A 24750-nucleotide genomic window follows, 5' to 3' on the forward strand; every position below is an offset into this window, starting at 1 on the left:
TTTACATCCCAGACTTTCCTTAGGTATAGTGGTGGATGTAGTGTTTGACATTGGCCATGTTTGTCAGTTTGAGTTACCTTTCAAGTATAGTAAAACTACCGATGGTTCAGCAGAGAGGAAACTACAGTAGTGCTCCCTTGATTTGTTTTTGCATCAGGAAGCTGCTTTTCTCTGTTTCCCACAATTATGTTGAGAAGAAAAAATTGAGTTGCAATGCGTTTACTAAATCTGTGGGAGTAGAATAAAGGCCAAACTGCATCTTATTAAAAATATGCACTTTGTTGAGTATTTGTTGTTAATTTCAGTTATTGGACAAAAAAACAACACGTTCCCAAAACCTGCAGGACTGTTCTAGTCTTTACTGGTTTATTGCAACTTTGATTTGATTCAATAATGCAAGAGTGGTTCAAAGTTTTTAGTAAGGTGTTGACGTAGTTAATACAAATTACAAGGTATACAATAATAATCCGTATGAATTGTGGGAAAAGAAACATTGCTTTAGATTAGCACATTAAAATAGCCCGTTTCTTGAACTAAATACTATTGGGTTTTGAAATGTTCCGCATGTTAATTCAGTTGTCTGTGTGCACTTCCACGATAAAAGGGCTAAACAAGGATCACAAAGTGTTCCTGACTTTATTTTCTCACATAAATTATATTTTTTTAATTAAGGAGCGAGTACACTGGTGCCACAGCATTTGGGATTATTTTTATGTACTGATCATCAGCAAGCAGATGTCTCATTGCGTACTGGGTCATTTTGGCATTGGACATAATAGTGCAACTTCAACTGTTTTGTCTTTTCCAACATGTCTTTATTTCCATCATCCTTGATTGTTGGTGCTTCATTTATGAATTACTCTGCAACAAGTTTACACTTCTTGTCCAAATAATTATTTACTGGAAAAAATGTTAGAAAGGTTTTTGAAGAATGCTTTTTTTCCTTTGTGAAATATGTGAAGAATTTGTGTTGCAGTGTACAGAGATGAATAAACACTGGAAAATAATTTATTGTTGTTAACTCTTAATTTATTGTTATTTACTGATTTTATTAAGGAAACAAGAATTACACAATTTGTTGGTAAAGATAAGTAAATAACACCTTAACAGTGAGCTTCATATACAACATTTCTGAATTACTTTGGCCATGTGGCACAGATTGCTGTAAACAACAACTGTTGCACCCCAAAAATGTAAGTGCGACACTTAAAACTAAGTTTTAATACAAATTATGTTTATTAGTGTATTACAATATATACAATAGAGTAAAATCTTATAGCACTCTATCACACTATCACCGATTTGAAAACAATTCTGTGTACTGTACAAAACTTAAATGGTCTATGTGTCTGATTCTCCTGAAAAGTTCGGGTTGGTGAAAGCAGGCTGCAACAGAAGAATGACACAACTTAGCATTTATACTGCCATAAAAACGTAATCACGTGTTCACACTCCACTATTGCAGGTTAATCAATAACTTACCACATCGACAGGAGTGGTTGTTTTTGTTGGCAGGCTTAAACCGCTCAGTTTATAGCCTCGGACCCTGAAAACATAGTACAGCAATCCAGCTACCAGGCTGCAAACCACAATGGCTGCAATGATGGCGCCAACTATCACCCCTCCATCTGTAAAAACACATAGCAGATGTGTCACTAGTTAATTACAACTGAATAAACTGGGAAAGAAAAGTAGAAGATATAAAAACATTTTTTTAAATGACTTAAGGAAGTTGTATTTGTCCCACTCACTGCTGACATTTGGATCATCGGTGGGGAAAATTGGATTACCGCCATCATCAGTTGTATGATCTGAAAATAGTGTTTTGCGCAAAGAAGCTGTTAATCTGCTGTTTATTATATCACAGTTAAAATCTTTTTTTTTTTCTTTTCTCCTGAGCACTTTGAGAACCAAAAGAGCCTGTCGTCCCTTGTATTTCGTCCAAATGTCAAACAATTTAATAAATATCCTTACACTGGCGGTGGCGGCATGCAAAGCCTCTCTTCTGCAGGCAGTTGTTGTCGTTCCATTGTCCGTCCTGGTACATCTCCACACAGTTCTCCTCGCCCACCTCCCCAGGGTGAAAGGCTGCATTGGGTTCACCCTGAGCCCAGTTGAGGAAGCCCAGAGACGTCTGATCTGTCCAGCCCCAGCCAACTAGAAAATCATACAAGGTGCAGCATCAAAAAAAGGTTAGTGCACATAGTATATCCATGTAATTTAAAGATCAGGTCCAAGTCATCAAAGTCCAAGTTCATTTCTACACTCACAGTTGCGGTCCCTGGTGAGGCCGATCCAGATGTTGTGATATTTGGTGTAGTTGAGGTTCCTGAGGAACTCCACCTCCGCTCTGCTGTGGATGGACACCAGATTTGCCTTGGCCGACTGGCAGTAGTGAAGGGAGTCAGGCCAAGAGAAACCCTGCTTACCGTTGTACACATAGTAACAGTAGCGGCCGTAGGGTACCCAGAATGGAAGACACATCCCGTCCCCAGGGGCAGGAGTCGGCGGCGGATTCTCTAAAGGAATGATATGAGTTAAATCCTCAACACTTCAAGACTAAATTAATCTTTTTATGTGTAAAAGACAGATTAGAGGGAAAAAAAGAAAATGTCAGTTTAGTTTGTTTTACATACCTGAGGAGATCTTGCAGATGTAAGGTTTTGCATTGTCACACTTGGTGTCATTCCAGGTCCCGTGGAACGCGTGTGAAGCGTGCATACTCACGCAGCCCTCCTCCTTAATGTTGCTGGGTTCTCCTGGTCCCCAGTGAGTGAAAAAGACTGGCCAGCCATCTGTCCAAGTGTAGGCGCCATCATCCTACATTACAAGGAAATGTTTTTTTTGGTTAAAGTTTACTTAAAATTAGATATTTTCCCTATTGCAGTTTCACCAAATAAACAGTTCCTCTCTAAACCTTTCGTATGCTTTTATTTCAATAACGTTGATGCTGAACTGTATTATTGGCTGATTATACTAATGTACTTATATAACATAGGATTTTGAATGCAGGATCATTAATTTTAGTAGACATAATGTATATTGTGGTATTGATTCATTAACTGGCAGTTGGTGGGTTGTTTAGTCTGACCTCACACTAGCTGAGTTTTAGAGTGTTAAACTTAAGTAATAAGAAATCTTAGGGATGCTTTTAACTCAGCTTTTTGCTTATTCATACATATGTAGTTTGGATTGGAATAACTAAGTTTTCAGGGCTTTAATGTCTTTTTAATAAAATTTTAGTTTAGGTTAACTTTTGTGTGTTCCCTCTATGACAGCACCTTGCGCCTGAGTCCGATCCAGGCGTCGGCTCTGCCCTGCAGGACCACTCCAGCGACGAAGGCCTGGTCGTAGCTCATGTCGATGCTGGCCAGGTTGCCTCCCTGCTGCTCGCAGGACATCTGAGCCTTGTCCCACGTCTCATGCTCCTCCACCAGCTTATAGCAGTTCTGGTACCAGGAGATGTAGCCAGCTGGGCAGGGGCTCTTGGTTGGGGGTGGAGGTTGGATGCTGCTTGCTGATGTGGAAGCAGATGGAGAAATGTCTTTCAATAAGGGCTGAACAAGGAAATTAACAACTAAATGTTTGAGATGTTTTCTGTTTTTCTTACTAAAAGGAAATTAATGTTATTTAAGCAGGAAGATTGACAACTAGAGTGTTTACTGACATTTCTTCCTGTAGCAGACAAAGCTGTGATCCTTATGACAGGCATCATCGTTCCACTTGCCGCTCACCAGGTGGCTGTGACCCATTGCCACACAGTGTTCCTGTTGAGAAGGACAAAGAAGCTTCAAGGTATCTAACTATGTATGTGAGCTTTTTTTAAGCATGTGTGTAGGTGTTAGTCCTGTCTGTCTTTTGTAAATACAAGATTCACACTATTCCCCACCTGCTTTGCTCCAGTTATCATGAATATCTCTGGAGTGGAAGAAAAGTGTTCTCACCGTTCCTCCTGCGTTGTTAGGCTCCTTGTCGTTCCAGTTGGTGTACAGCACAGGGCTGACCCCGTCACTCCAGGCGTACTGATTCTCTAACAAGAGATCTGACAGGCCGATCCACGTTGGACCCTTCAGGTCCCTCAGGTAACTAGAAACAAAGTCTGGAGGAGAAGAGAGGATGCCAATTTAGAGAGCAGTCTCTTTGACCTGGAGCCACTGGACCGTTTACTTTTCATAGATCTAGCTTACCATTCTCGTACTGGTCATCGATAACTGCCAGCTCTCCTCCTTGGTCTTTGCACCAGTTCCGAGCGTAAGACCAGTTGGCTTTAATGTCATTTTTCTTCCCTTTGAACATGAAGCATTTATCCTTGAAACGCATCCAACCTTGAGGAAAGGAAGGTAACTAGGTTACATTGTAGGAATCATATTTCATTGATAGTTATTGGTTGTATAATCACAGCTTGATGGTAAACGCATGTTTTTTGAGTATGTACAATAAACTACTTTTAATACAATAATGATATTACATGATGTGCATTAAGCAATGTATAAGGCTGGCAGTCAGCTCCAAACAAAGCCCATTTTAATGTGTTTTGCTTACATCTTGATATTGGGAAATGACTTCAGAATACTCTTGGAGGCAAAATAGATAAAATGCAACGTAATAATTAATCTTATTTCATATTGTTAAATAGTACATTTTCTGAAATAGGGGTTGAAAGACATACAATTACCAAACAGGTATTTGTTGGATAATCTGTTGATTTATCCATACCTGATAAATATAGGTACTTAACAACATTGATGCAAAAAATATCATAATGTAGTAAGTCGTTGAAATGCCAAAGTATGTCAACTAGCATGTCAAATAAAAAAGTGTGATGGCTGAGAAACTGTGCTCTGAAATATGACATACATTTACATATAACCTGCATTTTTTTTCTTCAAATAACACAAAAAATGTAGTTTGTAGGCTTTGTGTTTGTATTTAAAATGTGTGCGTTACCTGCCGGGCAGTTGCCCTCCCAGGGCTGTGTGGGTGGGGGAGGGGTGTGAATATCTCCGGGGAATTTCTTACAGACGTAACCTGCTCCAGCCCTGCCACAGTTGGCATCATTCCATCCACCTTAACAAGCCAGAGCTCATTGTAAACATCACCAGCAGGAGTTTGTTTAGCAAACCGTTCAGCACAATAATTATAATTTCAATACCTTGATGTCTTTTCATCTGAACACACTGTTCCTCCCCGTTGGCGTTGTTGGGCTCACCTGGACCCCAGTGAGTGTACGTCACAGGGGAGAAGTCCACCCACCTGTGCAGATAAAACAGAGAAACTTGGCATTGACCTTTTATGGTCACATTATAAAGAGCAGAATTTACATAGTGCTGATGCAGTAATTTGGACAGGAATATCAACATCTACTGTACAGACCACATAGCACCAAAGCTAACATTTATGATGCCATCACCCTGACACGTTTTTTCAGTTTTTCTATTGATATTAAATTAGGGACTTGTGTCGCTTTAAACCTGAACATGTCTTTATATTTCACTTAATTTCATGTAAGTGCTGTCATACTGTCTTGGCACTTATTTGTCTCTTTTGTTTCTTCTCCTTCATGTGTACACACACTTGTGCATGCTGTTTCAAGTCTGATCAATAAAAGCTCACATGAGCCACTGCTCCTTCTCTTTGTTGAACTGCTCTGCCCAGCGGCGGGTCAACTCCAGGTAGTGATCGGGTCCATGTGGCTGATAGTCCAAGTACACACGGGTCACCGTTTTTTTGGGGCATTGCCCTCTCTATCTGTGTCCCCTCGTGCCATTCATTAAAAGATGTAACACAATATGTCAGTCTGCTTCTCAGATTATAAACTAATAGTCAAGTTTACAAACAACGGAGCAGTACACGTTTATGAAAACAACATGCATATCCTGGGGAGGTTCTCCCTTTAAATTCACATCAACTCCAACACATAGAAATGCACATACATGTATTCTCCACCAGCAATGCCAAACATCCTCATTCCAATCCAAGCTGCATCCACCTGGCCTGTCCCCACCTGGAAGAGCAGTACAACATGACACAAACATATTTCACTGTAAAACATTACAGTATTATCTTCAAAAAAAAAAAAGTGGCGTACCATGCTGTTAACATATGCCTGTTCGTCTTTGTTTAGGATGGAGACGAGTAAGGCCTTCTCATGGTGACAGCGCATCATAGCCGTGTGGAAGTCCACAATGTCGGTGTCGTTGTAGTAGTAGCAGATGTTGTTGTTCTTCCTCCAGCCAAGGTTAGTACCACAATCAGTAGCTGAGGGTTGAGGAAACAAACATGAATATGATCTGCTCATTATTTTACTCCATTACAATTACATAAAGCCTACCACATAAATATATATCATGTATGTTGGGTCCATCAGGCTACATTTAATAATCCCTACATATTTATAAATCAGAAATTCAGTAATTTCCTATTTAGTGAGCAATAAATTAAAATTTCTCACTGAAATTTCTCACAAAATCATCACTGAGAAGAGTAGTGTCGTATCGACTGTAATTTTTGCATCTATAAAAGAAGTATTATTTTGTAGGATTGTTCACAGATCCTGTTTTTGTTCCATTTTGCGGAATTTTACTACATTGAAAGAAATGTGGCACTCCGAAGTGGGACACTTAAATATGATAGCGGAGGGTAAGTAAAGTACACTTTATATTAAATTTGAAGTGATTTCTGATGCAGCATAGGTATCAAACGAGTAGGAGTAGCTACTTTATTTAGAGTTGGTTGTATTGCCTATTGCCTGTAAATAGCCTTTGACAGACAGTGCTCTTATTTTGGTCACTGTTTTTTAAATTATCATTTTAGCTTGAAATCTTGATAATAATAAGAAAAAAAAAATTGAAGTAAGACATTACAATAAAGTGCCCAGAGAAATATTGCCAAACCTGCTGTATTGAAGGTAAAGTTTCACACTTGTAAATCATTAAAGTCAATGCTTTGTACAAGTTTCTCTCTGCTACCTCAGCTCCAAATGAACATTCATAATTGTTTTGACACCTGAAAAAAAACTTGTTTTTGTCGGACAAGGGCATTGTGGGAATGGTTTACCTGGGACTACAGGTGGAGGCACTGGGGGCAGGATGGGGTTCTTTCCTTTAGTAATCATGCATATCCAGTCCTGGTTAGCGTCACAGTTGAGATCGTTCCACCAGGAGTAGGTCCCGTTGCTGCTGCTCACCATCTCCACACACTCCTCGCGGCCCTCGTGGTTGTTGGGCTCCCCGCTGCCCCAGTTGGTGTGAGAGAGGGGTGTGCCATCGCTCCAAGAATAACCTACACAATGGGAATAGTCATGAGGTTTTGTATTTGTGTGTATTCTTTATTTGTATCCCAATGCTCCAAACGGTATTTCGTTGCCTTGTACCTGTACATGTGCAATGACAATACAGTTATCTATCTATCTATCAATTACCTTCCACCAGGGAGATGTGTGTATGAAACACACATTATACTCACCTCCTTCTGTTGGGTTGTGCTTGAGGCCTATCCACTTGCTGCTGCCTTTGCTGTACAGAGACAGGAACTCCTCCTCCTCCTGACTGTGGATGCTGACCAGATTAGCTCCTCTGGCGACACAGTCCTCATGTGCTGCCCCCCAGCTCTTCTTCTTGGACCAGTCCACATTGTGGAAGAGCTGCAATATATTAGCCATTAAATCAGCGCCGACCCAATGTCCCCCCTGCAGAGAATAGTGTTTAATTCACTTCCTTGTTTACCTTATAACAGTTTCTGAAGTGAGGCAGAGCCGTCCAACTATCAGCACAGCCCTGTGCAGGAGGAGGAGTCGGGGGCTTAGTAGGTGGGGTGATGTCGGGCCTCGGTTTCTCACAGACAAAGGCGTGTTTCTCTAAGCACTGCTGGTCATCCCAGAAACCACCAATTTGACCGGTTGTCATAGCCACACAAGTCCCATCCCCGTTATCTAGAAACAGAAAGGACATTTTCCAATGTGTATGTATTATATCATACATGTATCATGCTGTCCAGCTGATATTAGGGTTAGTGTTTAGTTAGTGCTGTACCTGGCTGATCTCTGTCCCAGTGAGTGAAGGTGAGAGGTAAGCCGTTGTCCCAGATGTAGTCGACCCCTCCACCTGCCTCTCCTTTAGCACGCAGGCCGATCCACCAATAACCCGTCTTTCCTGACAGTGCCACTGTAAAATGTGCCTGCTCATAACTGCAGTAAAAGATACATAGATTCAATTAAAAACTATGGCCAATCAGGTTTTTCCTTTATCATGACCAAATCTTTAAGACGCTAAATCTGCCACCATTATTAATTTATCCTGTCTTTAACAAGTTACAGATCTGAAATGTGACAAGGAGAATTTCTAAAGTATCACAATACCAATTAATTTGCACACACTCCACATCGCACACAACCTTAAATGATGACGGGAAGGGAACAATTAATACAACTGTGCCCCTGCAAATAATGTGTTACACTATTCCTGTCCACAACAGAAGAACATAAAGAAGTCTGAGAAAGGGAGAAAACCTTTAGGCAAGAATGAGTTCAAACATTCTGAATAAATAAAGAAATTAGAAAATTGTAATTAGAAAATTCATTCATCAAAAAAGGTGGACAATAGGAATGGGGATAGGTTGTCACTCACATGTCTCCGATGTGCAGTAAGAAGCCGTCCTGCTCTTTACAGAAATCCTTAGCCTCTGACCAGCTCCTGGTGGTCTCCTCCATCCAGTAGCAGGAGTAGCCGTATGCATCCCAGCCCTGACACATATCACAGACGTATCTCGTTACACAACATGCACCGCTTTTATAGCATCACTACTTAGGTCTAAGCTTGGATAGAGAACAGAAAAACTTGAAAACTAAAATGTATGGGTAGAGTTTGTCCTACCTGAGGACACGCGTACACAGTGGGTTTCACAGAGGGCACTGGGTAATGGGCTTTGGGCATTTTACATATGTAGGTATTGAGTTCTGTACAGGACACGTCGTTCCATCGTCCAGTCTGGAAAAGAGGGAGTAACATCAAAATGACCACAATTCACTGCAAAAAAGGAATGAATACAGATACACTTTGGTCAGATTTTGGTTTGAATCTGTAGTATCAAAAGTATAGTACTAGTACATGAGAGAGTACATGTTATTTCAATCCTTCTCACCTGGTGTAACATCTCAACACAGTCTTCACTGAACCCATCGTGGTTGTTGGGTTCCCCCGGAGCCCAGTAAGTGAAGGTAACCATGTGATCATCAGACCAGGTGAACATACCAGTCACAACCAGGTCATTCAGACCAGTCCACACGTCACTGTTGGCTGTAAAAAAAACAAAAAAAACAACAACCTCGGAATAAATTCAATTAGTTATTTTTAATGTGCTTTTTTTTCTTTTCTCTATCTCAGCAGCCTACCAGAGTCAAAATGTGATCACTACCCCTAAAGGCTTCATGTGGGAGAGAATAAAAGTTAATTTTAGGTGTTACCTTTTCACCTTTTCCTTAACCTCCTTTCTACTTTTTTCAAATTAAACCAGCTTTAATCTTTAATTTTAACAATTTTTTTCAGATCCATACCCATGTACATGTAGCTTTCCAGCCAGCTTTGCTCCTTCATCGAGAGGATGGATACGAGTTGAGCACCCATAGCTCTGCAGGTGTGCTGGGCACTATGCCATGTTTTTTTGTCTTCAAAAGGTTTGTAGCAGAAGTCTCCAAACTCGTACCAGTCAGGCCCTGAACACCTCAGCTCTGTAGGACAGAATTCAGTGCAATCATTGAGAACCAAAAAATCTTGACACACAAACAGAGTAAAACACACAGAAACGACTTGTCTGCTCAGAGTAAAGTGATTAATTCAGTAAATGCATCTCAACTCACCCCCATCTGCAAAAGTGTACGAAACAGCATAGTTTCCATCAAATCTGTAGAAAAATAAGTGTTTTACTAAATTTGTCTCCCAGGACTGGTGAACAAATAAGGGATTTAGTGTGAAACTCTGCTGCTTACTGTCTTGAGGTGATGCCATTCCTGGTGGAGCCGGCATAGAAGTTCTGTCCTGCAGCTTTCAACAAAGTACAGTCTCCTCTGATTTCATTTAATATCACTCCAGCATGCATAGCTGCAGCACAGATGTTTGAGTCCTGTTAGAGAAGACAGAGTAGAGAGAAAAATATATATATATCCTGTATGTTAAAAAGAAATCTTTCCTCAATACTGTACTTAGACAATACACTCACATACCCCACGATAAACTGTAGTGCCGTACACGCTGTAATAAGCATTAGCACACCCAGCTGGACAATGGACACTGAAAGACACATGATAATCTGTTGCTTCAGTGTGTATGATGAACGGAAATACCACAAAATACCACACAGAACATACTACAAAGGTTACACATAATATGAAGTACATCACTATGTATGTAAAATGTTAATTCAGGGTCCACTTACGTCATTTTGTCATTGGCAAAGTTGAAGTTGGGCACATTGGCGCATGTGATTGCATCTGTTAAACCACAAATTTTCATTATTGATAGTCAGTGTTTATATGTGACGACAAGTAAGTATTTATTTTGGAGTATATAGGTTTACAATTGTAAAAACACTATACATGTGTAAGACCACAAGAATTTCCCACTGCAGGATAGTAAAGTTTACTTTGATTTTGAAATGTTTTTCTTACAGTCTGGTGTGCACCCTAAGACGTCGAAGCGAAGGCCTGCCTGACCACTGAACTCCAGTGGGAGGATGCGGACATACTGGGCTGACACAGGTGTACCCAGTAGCTGAGTTTCAGGAGTGTTTCTGTCAGTTGAGCCTGGGAAAAACTGGAAATCAAGAACATTTCAGAATGACAACTTGTTTTCTGACTTCACGGTTTGGTTTTGAACCATAAGGTTTAAGTTCAGCAGGTGGCTGTCTCTGCTTACTCACCTGGCCGTCAGCAGTGTAGTCAGTCCAGCTTGCTCCGTCCGTACTGTGCTGGATCTTGAATTTGGTGAGCCAGTGGTCATTTTGAGGACAACCTTGAATTACTATTCCTGTTACTTTTCTGGTCTGGCCCAGGTTCACCTGGATCCAGCTTGAAGTTGCTGGAAGATGGGACATTATATCCAGAATGAGGTTTAATGCGAGGGTACTAATTCAACATCAAATAAAGATGAAACCCTGTCTTCACCTTCAACAATCGATGAAAATGTTATTTGTATGTGTGACAGCTGGGTTTGTACATACGGCTTCCTGAGGGCATCCAGCAGGAATTTCCATTCAAACGAGCTTTGTTGGGAGTGAAGAGACCAGTGGAGGACGAAGCAGAGAGCTGAGAGTCCGTGATGTTCCCGTCCTCGACACCCAGGCCGTGCAGACACACTGTGAGCAGCCAAATCACCAATCAGAACATTGGCTTTAAGCTGTGATCAAAAATTCTGAGGCATTTTGTGATACTCCAGGGGACGTGGTGGCTGGATTTTTAAGTGCTAAAATGAGTCAAAGAACGAAAAGAAGAACCAACCTTTTTGTTCACAGCTGTAGACGATCTCAAGGTATTTGGAAACTGTGGGACAGGGGTCCACCTCCACATGGACGTATGCAAAGCAGTAAGGGTGGTTGTCACATTTCTTTCTAATGTCAGGAAGGACACCTTCCACTTTACAGCTTCCTACAGAACAGTGATTATATTTAAGTTAAAGATATTTACCCATTAATGTGTTTTACAGCATACAATTTCCTGTCAAAAGGCAACAATTCACATGGACATAGTGAATATTGTGCAGCACCTCCCCCTGAACCATCCAGGTGTGGACAGATGTCATCACTCTTTCGTCCGTAGAAAGCAGACTGGATGTTAATTACACTTTCATGTGGACAATGAAGGACAGCAGGGGAGTCCTGGCACACCAGGGCCGTCATGAAACCTGCAGCAGGAAGGATTCGCACTTAGTATTTACTTGATGACAAATTCATCTTGGTTTCATGTCATTTGTAGTTATATAGTTGGTGTGCAAATAGAACTGATCATGACATTTTGATTTGTTTTAAGAAGTCACTGTGCAGAAGCCATGCCAGATAGGGAGGATATGTTACCATCATGAGGTGGAGGAGGCTCAGGTGTATTTCCTGAAAGAGGAAACATGAGAATGGTGCTACAGTCAACACTCTAAATAAATGGGTTAGGGTTAAATAATATCTTCTGTTTGCAAGTGTCAACAACAAAAATGAAAGTAACATATCTTACCTTTCCGCTTGCAGATGTATCCTCTTTTGTTCTCACAGTTGTCGTCGTTCCAGTAGCCGTTGTTAATTAGAATAGACAGGCAATCTTCACCGTAATAGTCGTCTGGGTTACCTTTGAAGAAACATGAAGAATGGAAATTCAGTTGTCATTTTTCTGCAAAACAATGCTTCTTACATGCTTTGTTTCTAACAAAAACTGTGCAGAATATTTTTGGCTTTAAATGAACCTGCATTCCAGCGGATGTATTTGAAAGGAGAAGCATCTGTCCACTCCCAGCCGCCTTCGGTGACGGAGTCATGACCACCCATCCACAGAGAGATTCCTGTGGGACTCACCTGGATCACACCTGAAAGAAGCATCAATACAAGTTAGTGAGAGTCAAGCTTAATAATATTTCCCGAAAAGTGTCTTTCTACCAGCAAAAGTTTTAGCTGTTTTGTTGAACCTGCTACCACAACCAACAGTGATGTCATTGTGTCCTGTAGTCCCGCTGTACATCACTGCACCAAAGTGAGAAGTTAAACCGCTATTGAAAGCCAAACAGTTCAAATACACGTGAATTCTCACACGTAAACAACCGTTAACAACGCGAAACAACATGCAAACAACGCGCAAACAACGCGCAAATACACGTAAACAACGCGTCAATTTTTCACACGTTAACAAAACGTAAAATACACGAAAAAACACGTAAATTACGCGTAAACGACCGGTTAACAACACGTAGAAAACGGTAGACAACGGGTGTTTACGTGTTCATTTCATGTAAATTTGAGCCATTTGGTCACTTCCCCATTTTGAATGGGTGAGCGTCCAAGTCCATTGGTGTGAGTAGTAGGGTTAAACATTTCTGTAAACCTGGGGAGGGGGTCGCCTGCCAATATTCAATGCAAAGGATCCTCTCACTTCTTTTCTTTCTCATTTCTTCTTTTTTGGTTTAGCTTTTTTTTTTAAATATCAATTTAAATTCAATAAATTTACCATTCAATTATAAATTATTATTTCTTCTTTTTTGGTTTAGCCTTTGAAAAAAAGTATCAATTTAAATTCAATGAATTTACTACTCAATTGTAAATTATATTTTATATATTATAATAATTATAACAATAACAAATATATATAATATAATAATTATACCTTTTTGGGGACCTTCCAGTTTTAACACCATTCATTAAACTTTCCAATCCCAGCAGATTGTTGTAGGGGGATGGCTGTGTTTTTTCAAAAGATTTTTCAGTTGCATTGCCAGAGAGGCGCAATTGATTGTAGCATTTTTTTCTTCTTTCTTGCACTTATTGTACTGTGGTTCCTGGTTATTTGGCTGTTGTATGTTTTTTTCTGTACAAGTTTTTATTGTACTATTTCTAGTCATTGCCATTATCTTTATTTTGACTACTATTGCCACTGTTTTTCACCCCCCCAAACCAGCACCATCAAACACCGCCTACAAACCTTGGTCTGTCCGAGGTTTCCCCCTAAATGGAGTTTTTCCTCACCACTATCTAATTTAAAGGCTGGAACCACCAATTTGAAAACGGCAAAAGTTATAAGACTGTGACATTTATAGACCTGAATGGTAGAATCCATTCATTACAAACTCAATCTAGCATTCGCATTTTCGCGGGTAATGTGAAGGGTTCCAAGCGCTTAGGATTGTGGGTAGTGTAGTTTTTCTCCTTAAGATACTGACTAAACATGTAATTCTTAGCACAAGTTTGATTTTATTTGGACTTCTCACTTTACAGAAACATAAATTTCGTTACGCTTGTGATCAGTCTGCCTTGGATAGTTTAAACATTATGGCTGATATAAACATGGTGTAGAAATGCATGTTGGTTTTGGCTGTAGGCTAGATAACCATACTTTGCAAACAGAAGAAATACCAACCAAGACCACATTCATCAAAACTGGATCGTTTAACAGAAATACACCACATCTTTTTTTTTGTTAAAGTGATCATTTAGATACATAGTAATTCATATGTTGGCTGTACTATATATTGTGTATATCCAGTAGATATATATTTTTAAAACCATAGATATTTACAAAACAGAAAAAACTACAACTGTGGTGAGGATTTGTACCAAAGCACATGGCGTGTCTGTAGGGAACTGTAGTTTAAACATATAATAGTGTTTTTCATTGAAAGTTGAAAATATTGAATTAATTTATGGAGTTTAATATACAGATAAATACCTTTTTGTGTAATTAGATTGCAATATACGATCTTTTAACTATTTTTTTGTATGATACAGCTGCAAATAAGTATTTGAACACTTGAGAAAATCAATGTTTATATTTGGAACAGTAGCCTTTGTTTGCAGTTCCAGAGGTCAAACGTTTCCTGTAGTTTTTCACCAAGTGTGCACACACTGCAAAAGGGATTTTGGCCCACTCCTCCACCCAGATCTTCTCTAGATCATTCAGGTTTCTGGGCTGTCGCTGAGAAACACGGAGTTTGAGCTCCCTCCAAAGATTTACTATTGGGTTTAGGTCTGGAGACTGCGCCACGCCAGAACCATGATATGTTCATCCAAGACATCCTTGGTTTTCCGGCTGTGTGCTTTGGGTCTTTGTATGTTGGAAGACCCAGCCTCGACCCATCTTCAATGCTCTAACTGAGGGAGGAGGTTGGTCCCCAAAATTTCCAACCAGGCCTGGTCCTCCTCTCCTTAATACAGTGCAGTCGCCCTGTCACTGTGGCAGAAAACACCCCCAAACCATGATGCTACCACCCCCATTTTGGATAATAAATGGAGTGGAGGGACATTTTGAGAGACTAAAAAGGTTTGAGGGTCAGATTAGTGATGACAGGTGTTCAAATACTTATTTGCAGCTGTATCATACAAATAAATAGTTAAAAATCATACATTGGGATTTCTGGATTTTTTTTTTAGATTATGTCTCTTACAGTGGACATGCACCTACGATGACAATTTCAATACCCTCCAAATTTCTAAGTGAGAGAACTTGCAAATAGCAGGGTGTTCAAATACTTATTTTCTTCACTGTACATTGCACATATGTGACAACCTGATTAGCATTTTACCTATTTAACGTTAGATTTTCAAAATTGATGACACCGTTGTGGTCACCATCCCGAATACCCCGTATATATTTAGAATTCTACACTATTCAACCTCTTTACAAAATATAAGGTATTTTGCGGGACAGTTGAAACACTTTTTTTTAAACGTAATTTACAAAGTGGTCACATCACACTGAAAGCTAATATTTTGTCAGTAGCAACCTACACCTGTCATCTGTCAAATACAGTTTAATTTTTAGCTTTGAACAAATCTGTTGAGTTATTACAGCAAGAGTGGGACGTGCGTAATGTTTCATTTGTCCCTCCTGGATTAGACGAATTAAACAGTTTAAGCCACATCCCACAACTTCCCACAATTTTAATATTTTACTGTATATCATGGATACTACTTCCAAGAGGTGTTATTATAGATAGATTGTTGCAGGGCTATACGTCTCTGTGAATGTCTGTTAATAACTAATTGCCGTCATCCTGAAGCGCGTATGAAGCGGTTATTGAAATATCATGCACTAACATGATTCTGAAATTTTTATAGCTAGAATAGTAGGGTTTTCCATTTATATCATGTTTCTATTGTGGAAAATGTCATTTTCACAAGGTTTTTACATGAGTTATACCATTGGACATAAAAATAACGCGCCCCAGCCCTTCAGTCTCCATAGGATAACATGGGAAAACTCGACCCCCCCCCTACCTGGTGGGCTGAAATATATTTTCATCTTTGTAATATAACTATATTATATAATATATCAAAAAATAATTTATAATTGAGTAGTAAATTCATTGAATTTAAATTGATATTTTTTTTAAAAAGCTAAACCAAAAAAGAAGAAATAATAATTTATAATTGAATAGTAAATTCATTGAATTTAAATTGATTGCTAAACCAAAAAAGAAGAAATGGAAAGAAAAGAAGTGAGGATCCTTTGCATGTTGAAATTGGCAGGCGACCCCCTCCCCAGGCTTACAGAAATGGTTTAACCTACTGTCAGCAGCCAATGGGAGTTAGGACGCTCACCCATTCAAATGGAGAAGTGACCAAATGGCTAAATTCACATGAAATGAACACGTAAACAACACGTTGTCTACGGTTGTCTACGTGTGTTAACGGCGTTTCGCGTTAATTACTGTAGTTTACGTGTATTTACGTGTTTGTTAACGTGTGAAAAATCGACGCGTTGTTTACGTGTATTTGCGCGTTGTACGTGTGTTTACGTGTTGTTTACGTGTGAAAATTCACGTGTATTTGGACTGTTTGGCTTTCCATAAACCGCTGGAGGTCAGTGGAAACAAGATTTTTGGCGGGTGTAAAATTCCTCTTTAAAAGCACTAAGTGCAGAAACTGACAAATGCATGTTGCCGCCCCCTGGTGGTAGTATTTAAAATAAACACTGTGGCAGATACAATACACATCACTACACCTTCTCCCACATTGGAAAGCAACGCAGAGACTAAAGACAAGACCAATTTTCACCAGAATTGACTCACTTTTCTACTTACAAGAGCCATCAGTAAAAAAAGTTTAAATTGGTTAATTGGTAGTACACTTTGGTTGTTAGAGTATGACAGATTATAACAGATTATTATGATATTTCAATTCCAGATATAATTGGGACAAATACATGATTTAATGTAGCCTATGTGGTATATAAGTAAACTGTTATACATATACCTGTTGATATACTCATGTGAACTCTCAATGAAGAACATGAGCAAAGAGTAAAGATGTGTATGTAAAGGTCAGACCTTGTATGAAGGCCTGTTCGAAGGGATTGGTGATACTGACGAGGTCTCCTCCCTGGTTAACACAGTCGGCCCGAGCTTCTGTCCACGTCCTCATGGACAGGTAGTTAAACTGGTAGCAGTGGTCGTTAAAAGGGTCAGCCATCCAAGAACCACATTTATCATTCCATCCTGTAACAAATATAACAGTCCACGTAGCCAGATAAACACATATTATTGGACTCAGAACATGCTTAAGGTGTGATGATCAGTTTACTATCAAGTTAACCTGGTCCAGATGTTGGGGGCCGGGGAGGAGGTCCTTGTCCCTTGGCTGTGGAAAGACATGGCAAAGAATGACTACAAAATACAGTATAAATACAACACAAGAAGCATGCGATACAGAAAAAAAATCAAACCTTTTTTGCAGATAAATTCCTTTGTGGAGGTGCAGAAATCATCATTGAGTTTTCCAGGTTCATGGTGATCCATCCCTCTGAGGTGCGCACAGTCCTCGTTGTTCTCCCAGTTGTCTGGCTGGTTTGGTGCCCATGGGAGGAGATCCTGATATCCAAAGAAACAAATGTTGCTTCATCATGAGCAGCTTCACAGTCAGACTGCAGCGTTTTATTGTTAGAACATTAAGGAGAGAACAGGATTGTACATGATTTCCAAATGTTTGTGATTATGGGGGTTGTTCAAGATGATCATGTAATTTCTTGGTGTCAAACTCATATTAGTCTAAAGGTATATGTATCAAACAATATGTTCATTGCTTCATAACTTACTGAGGGAGTTCCATCGGTGTATACCCACTGGTTTTCAACATTGATATCATTCAAACCAACCCAGGCTTCCCCTGGCATGTGAGCTGCAGATAAAAGCCACATAAAACATATATATCTATATGCAAATAACATGTAATTTCTTGATAAATTATGTCATGATGATTATACAAACTAGAAGGCTTTCTTTGCCGCTCACCAGTTAGGAAACTAAGTTCTTCCTCTGAGTGGAAGCTGGCCAGGTGACCCTGCTCTCTGCTACAGTGAGTCTCAGCATCCTGCCAGTTTTTCACTGACTCAGTCTCAAAGTGATAGCAGAAGTCCCCATACAATAAATATCCAGGGTCACAGTGGGAATCTGAAGCAAACACATGTATTAACTTTCATTTTCAAAAGTTGTTAACACAGCTTTAGCTAGGCAGTATGTGAGGAGGAAACGTGAAGTCTGACTGACCAGGGGCTGAAGTTGGTTTGATGTTCTGTCCACCTGTCATCTCACAAATGTAACCCATGCTCTTGAAGCAGTTAGTTGTTTCCCATTTGCCTTCATAATTTCCTGGAAGAGAACACAAACTGATGTTGGTCTTGCAATGCCTGCCAAAGAGTCAGTTAGGGTCTGAAATGGTAGATTCTACCTGTGAAGATTTGTCCACAGTCCCAGGTGCCTGCAGTGTTTCTAGGCCAACCAGGACCATAGTTTGAAAAAGTAATCGCTCCTTTATCCACCCATTTGAAATCCCCGTCCTGGTCCTTATCTGGTAAAATAACAAACCGCAAAACGAATGTTCACAAATCCCAATAATTGTATAGATAACAAGACATTTTTGTTTTTGTTTCACAAGTGAGCATTAAAACATATAGTGTGTAGGGTACCTGATAAACCGATCCAGATGTCAGGAATGTCAACTTGGTGAAAGTCTGGAAGGTTCCCATTTATGAAGAACTGTTCTTCTTGACTGCACATGAGGAACGGGACAAAAATGACAGACAGGGTAAGATTTCTACAGTTCTCCTGCAGTCCTGCTCAGCTACTCAGTCTTTTAGCCTCATGTTGTTTTTAGAGCAGATAGAGCTACTATACACTGCACTAAAGGCAAACAGACAAAGCTAATAGCTAATGGTAAAATAGTTGAGCATTTAGCAGCTATAGAGATGTCGGACATTCATCTCATTGTTCTGTCTGCTTGATGTGTAAATGGGCAACTGCTTGCTAAAACGTGCTATAGCAATAATGTTAATTTTATGTTGAACTTGTGTTTTCAGCTTGCTCTTTTGCCAAAAAAAAACAATTAACACAGCTTTACCTTTTGGGATAAAACCATTGAAACGTTTATCTGTCACTGACCAAAACATAATGTGGTCACAAAGTCAGCAAACTGACTCAGTATTGTCTTTTAAATTAGCGACCATTAGGTGACATTAGCAACGTTAAGGGTGGTGATAATACAGTATCTGTATGCATGTTGCAGCAGGCTGCTAATGAATTCAACTTTTGATTTCTAAGAGGAAGTTACAGTGTTCCCACCTGTTTACAATCAGCAGGTGGGCCCCCATATCAGAGCACTTGGTGCTGGCCTCATGCCAGGTGGTCAACAGATTGATATTACTGACCATCCAGTAACAACTGCCAGCAAAGCTCAGCCAGCCAGTAGGGCAGATAGCTGCAGGAGAGTTTTAGGGGAACAGCAGGAAAATGTTAGAGGTTAAAAGGAAGGAATCCAAACAACATTACGATACTGTTATAATGAGAATTAAAGATATCATCTTTGTGCGTTTTCAAAACAATCCATCTTACTGTTCAGTGGTCGTTTACACATGTAAGGACGTTCATATCTGCACACATGGGATCTCCATTTCCCAAATGTATCTGATGCATCCTTGATGATTGCAGAACATGAGCCGGCCTGTGTATCACTGTTGGACAGCATGAGTTTAAACCTTGATTGCACAAATTAATATTAATTTAAATGTAAACAGTTTAAAATTTTACCCTGAAGGTTCACCATCAGCCCAGTTTGTGTACGTCACTGAGAGAGCATCAGACCAGGTGTACTGAATGTTTCCTGCTTCAACTTGACATGAAATCTTGTTGCATTTCTGAAGAATCAAAGCTCATATTAACATTGATGTAATCAATATTCATATCCAATATTAATTTATAAAAGAGGCAAGTGAGCGTCTTAATGCCCCAGTATGCTCCTCTCACCAGTGTGGAAAGCCCAATCCAGAGGTCAACCCACGACGGATCCAGTGATCCTGTGACATACTGCTCTTCTTCTGCTGTGACAATGGACACCAAGTCTCCTCCATCCTGCACGCAGTCATGTCTCGCTGCTGCCCAGCTCTTTCTGGTGTCAGCCTTCAAATTGTAGCAGTTGGAGCCGTGCTGTTTCCAGCCGTTGGCTAAGTCACACTGTGGGCTAGGATTCTCTAGAAGAGCAAGAAAGAAAATATGTTTTGGATGTAGTGATTCCCCCTCGTTCAGTCCATGATCTAGAGGAACTACAGTGTCTGATCTGAGCTTATTTATGTTGACATTTAAATCAATTTTGCATGAAAAAAAAGAGTATATTATTGGTTTTGTATAAATTTAAATCTTTAGAAAAATTGTAAATGAAAACAACTATCATTCCACTTAGAGTTAAATGTCATTTTGGTTACCCATGTCACCGAGGCAACAAAAACTTAGCCTTAAAGAGTTTCAGTTTTACAGCTAGCGGACTTACGGTTTATGTACTTGCAGATGTATTTCCTCTTAACACTGCAGTTCTCGTCATTCCACTGTCCAAAGCTAGATCCTACTACCTGACCACAGTCCTCCCCGGGTTCATTGCCCCAGTTATCAGGCTGGCCTTGCATCCAGTATCTGAAACAAGAGAGAAATTGTTTTGGATGAACTTCAGTTAAATGGACCGTCATCACACTTTAATTAATGTACAGCTTTAATGTGTCATGTAACTCCTTTTGCTGATATTTTAGAGGTAACAGTGTTACATACGTTAGGTATGGTATAAAAGGACTCCCATCACTCCACTCCCAAACACCTTCAGCGATTTCGTCATTTAGGCCAATCCAGTAGATCTCTGTGCCAATTTGCGTCCTTACCCACAACTAGAAATAAAAATAAATTAACCCAAGTTTGTGAAATGATAAGAGCACATTTATCAAACTTAAATCTCCGTGGGCCTCCTCACCCTTTCATGAATGTCCTGAATGCTCATCAGGTTGGTGTTAAGTTCCATACAAAATGCGTTGGCTTCCATCCATGACTTTGTATCAGTTGAAAATAAGTAACATCTATTCTCATACTCCCTCCAGCCTTGCTGACACTGGCAATGGGCTGAAAACACAAAAAAACACATTATTCATGCATGTACATAACCAAAAAGGATATGTAGATGAAAAAATGAATTAGAAAATAACACAAATGAGGCAGTACATCAAAAATACCATCCTTCTCCACCTTAGTTTCTATTACCAGCATGCTTCTTTATGAAACATCAAGATTTTAGTTTATTGGTCAACTAAATACATATTAACCATGGCGGTATGTTAATCACATTTTTACATTGCTTCAACTAAATACTAAGTCAGCAAGAATAGTGGAATAAAAGTATTGTGATTACTTTTCATGGTTGATAAGTGAAACAAAATGGCCAGTTGATGGGAAATTTCACAAGATGGTAAATCATTTGAATGCCCATCAATCATAAAAGTCCCATGACAGATCCACAGTCCAGCAATGTCAGTCAACTCTTAAACAAATCTTTGGGTAATGTTTGACTTTAACAACTTCAACAAGACTCTAGAATCACATGGTTTGCATGTAATGGGTTAAAGACCACAACAAAACCACCACTGATGCAAAGTTGATTGGCCTCCCAACTGACTTTCCATCTCAAACAATTAAATTCTCACCAGAGAGAGGCTTCAAAAACGTCAACCATCCGATACTAAAACATGCCATCAGTGCCTAAAAGACTCCATTACCCTCTGTAGCTTGGATGACCACTGATACAAAATATTTCCAAATACAAAATATACTACAATTCTCTGCCAGAATTATTTCCTAAGAATAAACCATAATTTCTCTCTAAAGACAATTGGTAAATAAAAGTAACCCATCGTAGAGACATTTTCTTCACATTCTTAAGATGATCAGTTGATTTTATTAGATATTTTTGACAAAAAGTAGTAGTAGCAAACCAAAATTGGTAAAACTTTAGTTGAACACCAAAGTACAAAAGGTTTAGAATTATCTTGAATTATACATTTTTTATTCCTTTGTTCTGAAAAAACAGACTATTAACCTTATGGTTCATGTAAAGCTAATTCTGTGATAGCCACCAAAGTAAATATACTGCAGAGATAACTGCTGATTGTATTATACATTTAAGAGCCTTTTTAATTTCCACCGTAGGAATTGACATAAATCTTTTTTCCACCCATCCTTTTGTTACTTTTATGCCAAAATAAAAATGTTCATGTAATAATATTATGGTTCACACAATCTTTCTTCAATTTTTGGATCTGCACATTATGTGTTCCATGTACTTTTAATAATTTCTTCAAAAAAACAGTAAAAAGCTGTAGTTAATCAGTGCACCAAACAGCTGCCTCACATTAAAAACACAACTTTCAATTCATATTTCATTGAGTTCTTGTTTGTTGTGACACTCGTGTCTTTATTCTGAGGTTTCTAAGGACGGACTTCAGTGCACTCAAGTTTATGCCTCGACCTCCCTAAAAATGTAATCAAAAAGACTTACCGCAAGCAAGAAGAGCAGCAAAACTGAGCAGCTGCAGAAGCATTCTTTGTCTTCTGTCCCTTTTTAATATTTTTCTTTGTTCACCTCTCAAGAAGTGTTTCTGCACACTTCAATAGCTTTTCAATTTTTCCCCCAACTCCCCTGAATGTGGCAGTGTGTGTGATGTGCTCTTGCTCCCAGTCATCAGACCTCTGAGCATCTTCTCTTTGGTTCACCTCTTTTCAGCACCTGTCCAGGGTCCAAAGACTAAAAGCAGTAAAATGACAAACACTTAACCTCTTGACTTATTTTCTCCATTACAACCTACCAAAACAAAGTTGAATATTTTTATTCCACAATGCACAATATTAAGGGTAAAACATTATAATTTCATACAACGGAGAACAACAAAAAAACAAATGTTGTCATTCTACATGTTACTAAGTGATGAATGCATTTTAATGTACAACACCTTTTGTCGATTTGATTAATGTGCTTCAAAAAAAAATTGATTTACCTAATTAGGAGATTAAAGGGCTAGAAATATATAATTTAAAGCTTTTTCTGTGTGCTATGTATTCTTTTTACTAAATAACAATTGCTGAAAATGGAAGAAATCATACATCATACAATTGTTTTCTTGATATAGAATGTATAGAATGTTGAAAAAAAGTAATAGTATAGTCAAAAATAGTGAGAAAAAAGTCTGTATAGTGTGTTGAAAAGGGTCATGGAAAGGTAATTGTATAGTATGTCTAACAAAAGTCATAGTATTGTATGACAAAAAAAAGTTACAAAAAAGTAACTTACCTGGTAGACTGTGAAGAGGCTCCGTCTTTGCTGCACAGGTTGTCGGTACAATTCCGACCTGCAGCTATTGCCTCATGTCATTTCCTCTCTCTCTTCCCTTTCATGTCTATGCTGTCTTATCAAATAAAGGCCTACAATGCACAAAAAAAATTTAAAGTAAAAAAGTCATGGTGTGTCATGTCAAAAAACGTCATGGTATGGCATTTCTCAAAAAGTCATACAAATTCATAGTATAGTATGTCAAAAGAAGTGACTATGACTTTATTTGACATGCAATACTATGAAGTCAAAGTATAGTATTTCAGAAAAAGTCATAGTATAGTATGTCAAAAAGGTTTTTAAAAAGTAGCTTGCCTGCTACGGCATGTGACCAATGTAAAGATGCTTCGCCTAAAATGAACATATAAAAACAAAACATATTGAAAAAAATAAGTCATAGAATAGTAGGTAAAAAAAAAGATAAAAAAGTCATAGTATATAGTATGTCAAAAACAGTGATCAAAAACTCATGGTGTATGACGACAAAAGTCATAAAAAATGTCTTATTGTAGCATGTCAAAAAAGTGATAGTGTAGTATGTCAAAAACAGTGACCAGCAGTCTTTCATGTCCAAGCTGTCCTACCAAAATAAAAGGCCTAAAATGTCATAAATATCAAATAAATATGACATAGTATAATGTGTTGAAAAAAGTGCTAACAAAGTCATTGTAAAGTATGTGGAAAAAAAGTGATAAAGAGTGATAGTAGTGTGTCAAATAAGCCAAATAAAGTCATAGTATAGTATGCCAACAAAAGTGAAGTATGTCACAAAAAAAAGTCTTAGTATGAAGAAAAAAAGTCATAAAGAAGTCATAGTATCGTGTGTCAGAAAAAGTCTTAGTATAGTATTTCGAAATAGGTTATAAAAAGTCATAGTATAGCATGTCAAAAAGTTGTGCAAAAAGTCATGTCATAGTATGTCAAATAAAGTAGTCATGAAAAGGTCATAGTATGGTAGGTTGAAAAAAGTCATAAAAAGTCAGTCTCGAAAAAAAGTAATGTCAAAGAAAGCCTGGAAAACGTACAAATACCACACAAAAAAGGACCGGCCCAGACTGGAAGTCTTAGTATAGTATGTCAAAAAAACTTATAAAATGTTATAATGTAGCATGTTGAAAAAAAAGTCGTAGAAAGTCATTGTATAGTATGTAGAAAAAAGTGAAAAAAGTCAATCGCTAAATAATTCATGAAAAAGTCATGTCAAAGAAAGACTGGAAGAATGTGCATATACCACACCGAAAGGACCTGCCCAGACCTGGGTTAGAACCTGTGTACAGATGTTTGTTTGTTATAGTATATAGTATAGTAAATAAATTTAAAATGTTAAAAATTATAAAATGACAGGAAATAACAGGTCGAAGAAAGTCATAGTATAGTATGTAAAAA

The 24750-nt window shown here is 38.7% G+C and overlaps 1 protein-coding gene across 1 annotated transcript; it reads right to left on the minus strand.

Annotated features, from left to right (window-relative positions):
- Nucleotides 1–1006: 1006 nt before the first annotated feature.
- On the minus strand, nucleotides 1007–22719 carry LOC116704211 (macrophage mannose receptor 1). Its single transcript, XM_032539491.1, has 50 exons — nucleotides 22537–22719; nucleotides 20962–21107; nucleotides 20766–20878; nucleotides 20494–20633; nucleotides 19974–20197; nucleotides 19758–19864; nucleotides 19563–19681; nucleotides 19293–19428; nucleotides 18641–18723; nucleotides 18403–18522; nucleotides 18222–18323; nucleotides 17967–18125; nucleotides 17771–17853; nucleotides 17402–17546; nucleotides 17272–17316; nucleotides 17007–17174; nucleotides 12438–12557; nucleotides 12212–12322; nucleotides 12061–12093; nucleotides 11754–11891; nucleotides 11489–11635; nucleotides 11212–11346; nucleotides 10912–11069; nucleotides 10661–10805; nucleotides 10429–10483; nucleotides 10217–10283; nucleotides 9983–10116; nucleotides 9854–9897; nucleotides 9551–9724; nucleotides 9139–9293; nucleotides 8871–8984; nucleotides 8625–8740; nucleotides 8031–8185; nucleotides 7725–7930; nucleotides 7465–7642; nucleotides 7057–7281; nucleotides 6089–6258; nucleotides 5934–6004; nucleotides 5153–5253; nucleotides 4948–5067; nucleotides 4188–4325; nucleotides 3945–4099; nucleotides 3668–3767; nucleotides 3282–3517; nucleotides 2637–2820; nucleotides 2271–2519; nucleotides 1975–2157; nucleotides 1752–1811; nucleotides 1483–1628; nucleotides 1007–1386 (listed from the first exon to the last, which is right to left on the minus strand). The coding sequence occupies exons 1-50, from the start codon at nucleotides 22577–22579 to the stop codon at nucleotides 1342–1344; spliced, it is 6501 nt and encodes a 2166-aa protein (XP_032395382.1). The 5' UTR covers nucleotides 22580–22719; the 3' UTR covers nucleotides 1007–1341.
- Nucleotides 22720–24750: the final 2031 nt, after the last annotated feature.

The sequence above is a fragment of the Etheostoma spectabile genome, chromosome 16 (genome assembly GCF_008692095.1).
Source record: "Etheostoma spectabile isolate EspeVRDwgs_2016 chromosome 16, UIUC_Espe_1.0, whole genome shotgun sequence".
NCBI classification, from domain to species: Eukaryota; Metazoa; Chordata; class Actinopteri; order Perciformes; family Percidae; genus Etheostoma; species Etheostoma spectabile.

What these genes read in the sequence shown, in the direction of transcription:
- LOC116704211 (XM_032539491.1), bottom strand. Translation starts at nt 22,579, where the DNA reads ATGCTTCTGCAGCTGCTCAGTTTTGCTGCTCTTCTTGCTTGCG. An exon ending in ACTTCAGAAACTGTTATAAG is followed by an intron (nt 7,643 to 7,724) that starts GTAAACAAGGAA and finishes AATATATTGCAG; the next exon opens with CTCTTCCACAATGTGGACTG. An exon ending in TGTCTGCTACAGGAAGAAAT is followed by an intron (nt 3,518 to 3,667) that starts GTCAGTAAACAC and finishes CTTCCACATCAG; the next exon opens with CAAGCAGCATCCAACCTCCA.